Here is an 11,654-nt window from a genome sequence, read left to right as displayed (position 1 = left end):
GTTTTCTCCAAAAGTTGTGGAACAGATTTTCAGATCAGCAAAGCTCCGTGCAAGGGAGCAGATACAGGCTGGGCTGTGCCTACGACTGACAAAACAAATTTGGGTTATTAGCGGGTTGCTTTGACTCATCACCCGGAGACTTTGAGAGTGTGAGGAGGATTCTGTAAGCGAGGCAGGCTACTGTGGTTTAAAGTCTTGCTCCTGACAGCACGTTAGAAAAACCTCGTTTCTTCTGCTACCAACCTGACGCAGCAAGGCAGCGGTGTGAATCGATAAAGTGCATTATCCAAAAAAAAAAAAAAAAGGGCGGAAAACTGGTGGAAGCGGTGAAAGTTACTCACCTGGAACCTTCCGGGAGCGAGGACAGCCATGGGCAGGGCCGCTGCCGGCCCCGCTCCGGCCCGGGCGGGGGGAGCGGCGGCGGGCGGGGCGGGGAGGGGCGCGGGCCCGGGAGCGCTGCCAGCGCGGCGCCGCTCGCTCGGCACTTGGCCCCGCAGCGCGCCCGCCCAGCGCAGCCCTGTTGCACCGAGCCCGGGGTAGCCGCCCCCTCCCCGGCAGCGCGGGGCGGCCGCGGCCCCGCCGTGCCCCGCTCCGCCGGCGGTGACGGTCCCCCCGCCTTTGTCGGGCGGCCGGTCCGTCCGTCAGTCCGTCCGCGCCGGGCGCGTGGCTCCTTTGTGTACGGCAGCTGCTCCTGAATGCGGAGGCAAAGCCCGTGGCTTGGCACTGAGCTTTTAAAAAACAACAGCCCTCCCTCCCTCCTTCCCTCTCCCCTGCCCTCCCTCCTTCCCTCCCCTCCCCTCCTCCCGCCGAGGTGGACGGGCATCCACCTGGGGTCCGCTGCCCACCTCTCCTCTCATCCTCCTCTCTTCTCCTCCTTGTTTACCTGCACTTTTCCGCCGCCTCTTCCCCCGCTGTCCCCGCCGCCCCCCGGTCCCCGCTCTCGGGCAGGCTCGGCGCCCCGCAGCTCCGCTCCCTCGGCGGTTCGCCCGTGCCCCTACTCCGGGGAAGGCACTTGAAGGTGGATCTATTAAACAAACCTCCCGGCGGTCTCTCCAAGTGGACCAAATCTCCAGCATGGATGTAAGATTTTACCCGGCTGCGGCGGGCAGCGCGCTCCCCGGAGACCCCTCCAACCTGGACTTTGCCCAGTGTTTGGGTTACTACAACTACAACAAGGTGATTATTCCCGCGGGTGTTAATTCCTCGTGCTGCTGCCCGGGGCTCCGTCGGGGCGGGGGGAGGCTCGGGGCTGGGGGATGCGCGGAGCCCGGGGCGGTGCGCCCGCCGCTCTCCGCGGGGCCGGGGGATGCCCAGCCCCGGAAAGTTGTGGTCGGCGGGGCCGGACGGCTCCTGCTGCCGCGGGGCTCGCCCCGGGGAGCCTGCTCTCAGGCCGGTGCTTGGGCGGTTCGGAGGGGTGCGAGCGGCAGACAGCCGGGAGGAGCTCGGGGGGGCGATGCTGCTCCCCGTGGCCGGCGAACAAAGGCGCGTCCCGAGCGCGCAGCGTTCGCGCTGGGGTCGGGACTTGCCGAACTTTCCCCGGGCGGAGCCGCGGCGGCTCCCGGCGGGTCGGGCAGAGCGCGGTGGGCTCGGACGGCCCTGAGAGGAGAGCACGGAGCCTCCCTTTGCTCTGTTCTCTCGGCTCAGCGCGGCTCTGTTATGGCCAGTTCCTAACTAGAGGATTATCCAAACGGGAGGATTATCCAAAAGTGCATCAGCTGCTGGTACAGGAGGGTAACTAGCGCTCCGCTTTGGCGAGGGCTGTCACAGAAGTTGCAGTACCACTTCTGTCTATTCACACCTCTGCGGCATGTGCAGTGTTTGGAGTAAACCCTAGAAGCAATAGTCATTTCCCAGTGTCTTACCTTCATTTACAGAAATATGTTTTAATAATACGGGGATGATTTACCACAAATTACCCAAAGTTGAGAATGACACTGTGACTCACGCTATTTTGAAAAAAGACTTAGCTGTTTGCACTGTGATGTGTCAATAGCACATTGAGCTATTAGCACTGGGCCCTCACACATGCACATAAAGATCCCTTTCACGCTGTGTTTTTCCTGGTGCTATGTTTGTCCAACCTCTGGGGCCTTTTGTGAGGCACTGTATGAGATGCTGGGGAAAAGAAGGGTGCTGCATGAAGCCTGAACTTGCGTTAAATCCTGTTTTTTGCAAAAGGAAGAGATAAACTTTGCTGAAATACAATGCTCACTTTCAGAGAGAGAAGTAACGTGCGTTCACATAGATTCAGGAGCTGGAGAAAACTTTCTCCTGGAGCAATCGCGCCTGGCTGGATGTCGTGGGTGTCGCTCTGCAGGCTGATGTGCACCGGGGCCGCTGCTGCTGGAGCTGGGCAGGCGGGGCGCGGTGTCCGGCCCGTGTCCGGCTGTCCGGCCCGTGTCCGGCTGTCCGGCCCGTGTCCGGCTGTCCGGCCCGTGTCCGGCTGTCCGGCCCGTGTCCAGCTGTCCGGCCGGCCGCAGGGCCCGCGCATGCGCCCGTGCGGGGCCGGCGCTGCGCGGCTTTGTTAGCGCGGAGCGGAGCGCGCAGGGCGTGAGGCAGGGCTGAAATGTCAGCCCCAGCTCTGAGTGCTGCCGAGGGCTCCGGGAGCTCCAAAATGCCCCGTAAATGTCCGCTGCTGGCTGATAAGCCGGCTAATTTTGGAAACTTGCAGCTCTTGCTGGCAGCCGGCGTGTTTACTGTAAATTTCACTTGTTCTGTGACTTTCCTGTGTTGTGCAAGGCATGCGCTCAATTCAAGCTCAGGTGCAGGTTACTCTGCAGGCTCTTTCTAAATTTCTTTGTACGTCCAAAATTTTTAGTATCTCCTGAATACCGGTAGTTTCTCATGTCCATTAGCTTGCTGCTAGGGCACAGTTACATATAACCTTTTAACTGTATTTCCCATCGTTGTACAAAGAGAACAGAGTGTGCGTTCAGCAAAAGTCAAAAGTAACTAACTTTTGGCCTATTCAGAAACACATTTCAGTTGCTGTACTCCTGAACATAATTTTGGCAAGTAGCTCGTAGGCCAGGCTTCCAGTCTGCAGCAGAAAATATTTTAATTAACAGAGTACAGCTCATGATGCTTGTGCCTTATAATAGATATCTTTGTATGCAAAAGGCCTGATCTGGAGCAGGCTGACACACGCAGAATTGTGTTGCTGTTGCTGTGAGCTCTTCATTGGCTCAGCTGGCAAAACAGCAACGTGGTGTACAGGTGTTTCAAGGACAGAACAAGAATTTGTGAATGAGTTCCTAGAAAGGATGGGCCTAACTGTGTTAATCTAATCTCATTTTCTGCATTGTTTATAATCTGTAGTTATGGGAGTCATTGTAAATTTGTGGGCTTTTTAATTATTCTGATAAAGAGAGTACATCTGTTTTGATATCTTGCCTCCCTGCCTTGTTTTCCCTGTCTTCTATCCTTTTCCCTGTGTTTCTGAGGAAAATAAATGATTGTTCTGTTAGGTACTGAGATGACCAGAAGGCACTGAAAAAAAGGGCTGAAATATTTACTCTGCTGAAGTAAATGTGAGAACTGTTATTGATTTCACTAGGGACAGTATTTCACCTCAAGTCTTTCTGAAACTCATTTGAGTGTCCTGCCCACTCATCCATGCCTGCTTCATTGTTAGGAGCTGAATCCGTATTCTCCTTGTGACAGTGACATTGCCTGTGACAACTGCTGGGAAGCAGCGTGATGGCAAGAGTAAACAGACAGGGTGGTTGTATATATGTGCAAAAGCAGAATTATTTATGTGAAAATATTCTCAAGATCATTAAGACACAGAGTTGATGGCATGTGGCCTGCCTGTGGAAAATGGTATCTTACATCATAGTGTCTAAAAATATCAAATTTAAAACCTTTTAGTGCAAATACACTGCACCCTGTGAGACAATGCTGCCTTCCACCTGCCTGCTTTAAACAATTTCCCAGGACTGCAGGGTTTTTGTCCTTCAGTGGATGCAGCACTGGCAGGAATGTGGCAGACTGACCCATGAACCCCCAAGCAGGACTTGGGATCTCAGGGTGCCCTGTGAGGAAGGGTCAGGGGTGAGAGGGGAGCTGCATCCTGAGCCCTGCGTTTGGAGCCAGGCACGCTGAGGAGCTGTGCTGGCCCTGACCTGCAGGCAGCCTTTGACTGGATTCCACCCCAGCTGCTTTCTGAGTGCAACGTTGTGCTTTTGGAATTGGAGCTCAGGACTGGATAAGAAGACCTAAGAGTGAGGGATAAGAAGACCTAAGAGTGAGGGATGTCATCTTGGGGCATTTTGGAGGAGGGTTAGTGTTGAGTACAAGACAGGTGTTTGAAATGGACTGGTGTACACCCACATCCCTGCCACCACTGGCAGTGCAGCAGTTTCTGGGAGATTCACTGGGGCTGCTTTTGGTGAGGTGCTGCAGCATGGCATGCACATGGAGAGGGCAGAAGAGGAAACAGGGGCACAGAAGTGCAGTGATTTGTCCAAGGTTACCCAGTCGGTCACTGACATAATCAGGGCCACAACCAAGGTATTCTGAGATTCAGTCCAGTGGTTTATGCTGAATCTCATTTGCTCTAATAGGATTACTTACATGTTTAAAGTAAAGCATGTGCTTAAGTGCTTTGCTGGATCAGGGCCATATTTGATAAGTTTTCAGCCCTGATGTGAGAGTGCATTACTTGACCCTGCATGTGTGTGCCTGGTTCGGGATAACAGTGATCCACTTCTGCTTCATGGAATTGCACAAGTGAAACCATGGTTTGCCTGCTTCTAGAAGAATCCTGCTGCAGTATACTAAAAAAAAAATCACCAAAAAGGAGCTATAAAAATTACAGAAAGTTGAAAGAGACCAGCTGTTGTAAAACATTCTGCTTCTGTTTTGAGCCCTTTTATGGTTCTGCAGATGGAGAATGACTTTGGACATTCAGTACAGTTGAGTAGCTTTTTCTAAACAAACTTTTTCACTTATTGAGTAAATTATATGTCTTGTACTAAAAATATTTAGGGAACTAGTATTCATCCTGGCATATACACGTGTTTTTGGGTGTTTTTTTTTTTTTTTAAAGGAGCTGTAATTCTTATAAAGCCATTTGGAAAAAGTGAAAACTCCAAAACCTAAATACATACAGCTCAGTGCTTGAGTTATCATATTAAATTCCAGAATCCTTACTTCATTATTTAGCTGCCTGCATTTTATAACGTTTATCTCTACTACACAGATTGTCCTTGAAGGATACAAATTTCAAACATACATACCTTAATTTAGGCACTACCATACATATGAGATTGTCAGAGCTTGATGTTTTTGGCTGAAATATTTTTCATTTTACAAAGGAAGCTCAGGAAGTTTATCTTGTTCTTCCAGAGGTAAAGCAAAGACAGCAGTAGTTTAGTAGCAGCTAAACTGGGGCCCTAAGTCATTCCTATTAGAGTGTGTTGTTAGAAAAAAGTGGATTACAGTTATGCAAATAATTTAAAACTACTCTTCTTGCAAATTTAGTGTGGCTCTATATGCATAGGTTTTCTTCTCCTGCAGCAGATGGTGGGAGACAATGGGTGCATGTATGTTGCTAAGATAGAAAGCTCCATGCTCACTCATCAGCTGCCCTGCAAATATGCTTGTTTACATCTGGGCTCTGCTCTGCTGCTCTGTGCTGAGCTCCTGTGTGTGTGTCCACAGCCTGACCATGGCAGAGGTGGCCACAAAGCACCAGGCAGCTCCCGAAAAGCAGAGGTGTGTAGCACAGACACAAACACAGGTCTTGTTGGAGACAACTTAGGTAGGGGATTGGGAACTTTCTGTTCAGTGTCAACTCAGTAAATGATATTTTATCACCAGTATTTTCCACTGGTCATCTGGCACATGTGGCAAGTGTGCTCAACTGCTTCTTTCCCAGAACAGCCAGATCCTGCCTTGGATATCTCAAAACCTCAGGACTGTGTAGGCAACTAATGCTAGGGAGCAAAAAATTCCCAAAATATTTGTCTGTCCAGTCCAGCACTAAAATTGTTGGATATATAATTCCTAGTCCCTGGAAGAGGAAGTAAAATGGTCATATGAGTATGTCCACCAGAATGAAAATTACAATTTGTATCATCACCCCGCCTTGCATTATGCTGTTTTGCAGGCTGAGTCACCCCTGAGGTTTTCTGCCATAGCTAAGAGCTGGCTGTGAAACAGGAAACCCCTGTATGACACACCTGGGCAAGAACCTGTGGTGCTCAGAATGAACACCTGTAATGGGGATACAGATGGGATTGTGCAGGGTACAGTTCTTCTGTGGCTCACAGAATGCAGCTCCTATACTGAATGTACCATTTGCTGGTTGAGAGTTGATTGTATAAAAATATATACTTTGTAGAAGTCAATTTTTAGAAATTTTTCTTAGATGTTTTCATTACAGAGGGTTACAACCATATCAGTGAGATGCTTGCAAGAATACAGTAATACATGAAGAGTTTGAAAGTAATGCTTAGGAGATATTTAGAGTACTTAAGATATGTATGGAAATCATTAGTGGGTGGAGTTTTTAAAACAGTGATGTATATAGCAATGACAGCTCTGGGGTGTGTGTGGCGTGGACATGGAGCTTCACTTTACACCTCTAGCTCTGGAGTGAGGAGACATTGACCAAATCCACTGGGATGACAAGAACCTCATTCCCATAGTACCACCCACAGTACACCACACTGTACTTCACAGACAGGTACCCAGTCCAGCCTAACCTTATAATGAATTATTGCAAATTTATAATAAAATCTAAAATAGAAGCACAGGAAATAACAGCCTCTATTCTTTGGCAGATACTCAAGAGAGGCTCTCAGTTGTGTGATTCATTTGTTGCAGTTTTGTGCAGTGTCTGACAAAGCGAGGCCAGTCAAACTGTGACCTGTGGTTTGTGCTGCAGCTTTTATTAAATTTACACTTAATACATCCCTGTGTATTTGTTGAATTCTGATACTCCTTAAAAACCTAAGTAATGCTACTGAATGATGATGGTCAAATTTAAGAGGAGAAGAATTGGTACAGCACTAATCCTACCTCTTTATCTGTAATCACTTTTCCACTGCTGTAAAATTGAGTACTGTTATACAGACCTAATGGCAGGGTTGAATTTTCAAATGCTTCACACTCTTATCTGATAGCTGTGTTCTGTACTGTTACCTGTCCGTGTGATGTATTTATAGAGTGCCAGTCACCACAGTATCTTTGTGATGATTGCTACCAAAATTGAGAACTCTGAGGTGAAAATCTAATCAGGACTTTAGATAACAATGTCACACAAGAGCCTTCTGGTCTTTGCCTCTGTGCTCTGTTCAGATGAAGCCTTAGATGAGATCATGCTTGCTGCCACGTTATTCATTTTTTATTTTTGTAACAAGATTTCTATTTCACATCTTTTCCACTGATGTTAGCAAGTGTCAAAACAGTCCAAATCCTGTTTTAAATGTATTCTCTCTGTTTATACCTGAAACAATGTATTCAAAATCATAGGCATTACAGGGCAGCTGAAATATTGAAACCAAAAGGGGAGACTCACATTACACAGCTGCATCTGCCATGGGTAACCTTGAATATCCAAACAGATGTTTTCATGAACTTCTTCATTCACTTCATGGTAATGGGCAGATTAGCTGAAAACATTATTTTCATCACATTAAAAATAACTGAGTGCTGCTGAAGTATGACTGACCCATGCTGCAGACTGAGTTGTGTTGGAAAAGGTGTGCTACTGAAAATAGACAATGTTAGTTTATAATTGAAAACTGTTTTAAGCAAACAGTTCATCTAGTTTGTTTTCAGTTTGTTTGTATAGTTCATGTTCCAGCTCTTGGCATCAGTGTTTGCTGTTTACTCCTGCACAACCAGTTTGCCCAGCAGCCACATTTGGTTGAAAAGCTCCATATCAAGAGGGAAAGAAAAGCAATCCATTCTCGAAAAATGTAAGTTGAAAGTATCCCTTGTATCAAAGTGGTTTTTACATCCATAGAAAACCCATTCAGTGTGGGCATCTTTCACTTACTTCCATGTGCATTAGATCAGGCCTGACCTTGGTGTTTCATGGGAGAAATTTTTATCCATTCAATGTTTTATTTTCACTGTTTTAAAGTAACAGCCCATCTCACTGTCTGGGTCTTAGAGCCACATGTTATTGTTCCTGGCCAAAGACTTGTGTGAGCTGAGAATAATGTGGAAAACAGTGGGTTGTGACATAGGTTAAAAACAAAGGGTGTTTTGGGGTGAAATGGCAGGACTTGGACTGGTAACCTCTGAAATAAGGGATCAGAGGTCTCAGCTGCTGGCTGGAGTGAGAGCTGCAGAGGCAGCAGCACAGGGATCTCCTCCCCTCCCTGCTCTGCTTTACCATGGATGTAAGTGATGGTTATGTTGAATCATTGTCTTAAAGCAGCACATTTCTCTGACAGATACATTTGCATTTGGATTTTCCTTCTCTACAGTGAATATTCTGAAGAGTTCTGATCAACTGGGCAACCTAACAAAAGGTTGGAAATACATAAAATTTTGCACAAATCCTACCAGCATGGTGGGATTTGTGGAAAATGAAGTCTATGTGCAGATGGCTGAGATCACTTGAGGCGAGGTGTCTTCATCTCTCCCTTTGATTTCCTTAAGAAGCTCTGCTGTGTTTGGCATTCCAAGTGGTTATAGTCAGTATTGTAATTCTCTGAGCAGTTAATTTGAGAGAAATTAGATAGGGACCTAAAATCTAAATAGTTGTAGACATCCAAGTAAATAAATTAGGGGTCTTTTTTGTTTTGGGGTGGGGCTTTGTTTGATTGTTTGTTGTTGTTGTGGGGTTTTTGTGCATTTTTTGCAAGGAAACAACATGAGCTTTATGAATCATCCTTTCTGTCCCAGTGGGACAATGCCTGTATTCAAAGTCTCTGAATTATATAAAGGTTTGTAGGTTCAGGACATATTTAAACACCTCAGTATTGATTAACTGTCTAATTTTGATAAGAAAATGGTGTTAAAACCATGCAAAAATCAATTGCTGAATGTTGGAGTAGCTTATTTTCAGAGCAGATCATATTTATCTGCCATTCTTTTTATGCTACTTTCTTCATGATTGTAAGGCTTACACAAATAGTTGAATTTGTGAATGGTTTGAGATACTGGATTTCAGTACTTTTTATTAATAAAATTTTTTATTAATAAAATGCTTTTGTTAAACTGTACTTTTATCAGTAAACTGTTTACCTGATAGGAGATTAACAGTTCTCTATTTACATTCTTTAAATAAAGAATATTTTTATTAGGCAAGGAAAATAATCATTTTGTTTGCTTTAATAAGTTAATGCTGTTACTTTTGTGGTTTCCTGAAAAGCACGTGGCTGAGATGATGACTATAATAGGTGGTGGCCATGTAAATATGGGGCTATTGTGCTATTGATCTTTTGTAGCAAAAATCTTGGTAGTTGTGGTTTCCTACCACAACCCAACATGGTTCTTTTTTCTCCTTTTGTTTTGCTTGGTACAGTTTGAAATACCTACTATACTTTACATTTAAAAATGCCTATTCTATACACGTGGTAAAACCCCCAGAATTTTACGATGCATTCTCTGCTCTTTTTCACAGCAGAACTTTAAGTAAAAACAAGACTGATCTCAAAACTACACTGGACCATAGATGTAAATACACTGTGAGGTGCAAACACAAGAGCTTACTATAGATTTGCACTACAAAGCAATCATGAGAGTGAATAATATGTTTATGCCTATGTGACTTTCTCTTTGTGGTTTTATAAGTGTCCAATTGCAGTGTTCCAAATGATAAGATGAAGTCATTTGTATCAATTTCTTTTGTCCTTCCAAATAATTTGCAATTTCAGGATATTGTTAAATAAAAGGATCTAACAGATGCTTCTGCTGTCCTTTCCTCCTGACGTTTTTAAATCCTACTTAGAGCTATCTTTATGCTCCCGTGGTGGTGCAGCTGAGACCCAAGGAGAGCATGTGGAGTGGTAAATCAGATGTTATGTCACACAGGGCAGCCAGGCTTCCTAAACAGTGGTTTGCATCACTGCTTCCATGATAGAGATCTACCTGCTGTTTGTGACAGAGCAGAAGTGCCTTTGTTTCATTCTCATACTTTCATCTAAGCCTCTTTTAATGTAGTAGCTCTGTGCTGGGGTCTTGGATGATGCTATAAGGTGCATTGGGTATTGTATGGCTTCTGTAATTGTTGTTTCAGGGATGTGACGAGCCCTCAGAGTGTGCAGTCTCAGTTCCCAGGGTTCTCTCACCTGGGTCTGCCTCCAGCACTCTGACTCAGCCATCCCTCTGTGTCAGGGGCTGCAGGGCAGTGGTTCAGTGCCCCCTGCTCTCCCTGGCCTGCTGATGGAAACAATGGCTTGTTCTGAGATTTTCCCTTCCTGCAATCAGCTTTGGGGGTGCCTTTGCTGTGAGAGGGCTCCTGGAAAGTGCTGTGCCTCAACACATTCCTTGGGTGGCTTTCTCATCTCCCATGGCTCTGCCTTGGGCTGGCTGATGGCGCGTACCAAAAACCTGACATCCTTGGAGCCACCACAGCTGGGACAGAACCTCGGGGTTTGTGCAGCTCAGACTGAATCAGGTGAAAGACAGGGCTAAATATGACCAGGGTGATGAATCAGAGATCATATGAAAGGAAAATATGTTCATCAAATACCTACTCAAGCAGGCAAGCAGCACTTCAGTGTTGTGCATACACAGGTGTGTGATGTGTCCAGTGTGCAGCTTAGAGATCAGTCTTGCTCTTCTACCTGTAATTCTTCACAACAAACAGCTATAGAATGGTAGCGTGAGCTTCTGTGTTTATTTTGCCTCAATCTGCAGCTTTAGCTTGCCCAGTTTAAGTAGAAAACTGTTTTTCTAAATTTAGTTGGCAAACAACTTGTGATAGGATAGCAGCCTTTTTCTGTCTTCTCTGCTAGAAAGTGTTTGAGTAGGGATGGTGAAGATTGGCTTTGACTTCTATCAGCACAAATATATTGCTGGTGATACTGTATCATAGGAGTATGCTGCCTATCTCCTGTATTCTTGTCTCTAGTAAATAGCAATTTTTCAAGGGAGGTCTCAGAATTTGCCCTTCTGTTAATAGTCTGGTGGAGAGTTTACATACCAGAAAAGAATCCTGATTCTTCACTTGATAACATATTAAAGGGCTTGGTTTTTTGGTTTTTGTTGTTGTGTTTTTTGGTGGTTTTTTTGTTTGTGTTTTGGGTTTTTTTGAGGTTTGTGTTGGGTTTTGTAAAGAAAATTGGCAGCTATTGCTTGTAATACATGCAACTAATAAATGTGAAATTGAAAACGTGACTCTTGGACAGTCACACATTTTTAAAGCTCAGACAATGTGTATTGGTTTGCACCAGTTCTAACACAGTTCCACTGCTTGGAAAATGTGGGGAGGGGCACTTTGCTCCTGCACAGAATACCTACATTAGGATAGAAACATCATCTTTGGAGATCATGGGCTCCTCATGATGGCTTGTAACATTTGGATTGCTAACTAACTGAGTTCCATTATAGTGCACTCTGCATCATATTCCTTGTCATTTGTGTGTTTATGCAGAATTATTTCTAAATAGAAGCTTTTAAGGTTATTCCATCATGAGGCATAAGCGAGAGACAGTGATAAAAAGCTTGATTTATTATGACTAACTGCA

The 11,654-nt window shown here is 45.5% G+C and overlaps 1 protein-coding gene across 2 annotated transcripts in view; it reads left to right on the top strand.

Moving 5' to 3' along the window:
* Positions 1-496: 496 nt before the first annotated feature.
* TOX3 (TOX high mobility group box family member 3) overlaps positions 497-11,654 on the top strand; it is a 74,413-nt gene continuing 63,255 nt past the window's right edge. The window contains exon 1 of one of the 2 annotated variants that reach the window (XM_071440391.1): positions 497-1,176. In XM_071440391.1, coding sequence (XP_071296492.1) covers positions 1,075-1,176 — 102 coding nt within the window. In that variant the 5' untranslated portion in view covers positions 497-1,074. The remainder of the gene's footprint in view (positions 1,177-11,654) is intronic. The other variant, XM_071440390.1, reaches the window with a different exon arrangement.

The sequence above is a fragment of the Agelaius tricolor genome, unplaced genomic scaffold (assembly GCF_023055355.1).
Source record: "Agelaius tricolor isolate 1412-34295 unplaced genomic scaffold, bAgeTri1.0.p SCAF_15, whole genome shotgun sequence".
Classification (NCBI taxonomy): domain Eukaryota; kingdom Metazoa; phylum Chordata; class Aves; order Passeriformes; family Icteridae; genus Agelaius; species Agelaius tricolor.
This window is presented reverse-complemented; position numbering and strand designations above follow the sequence as displayed.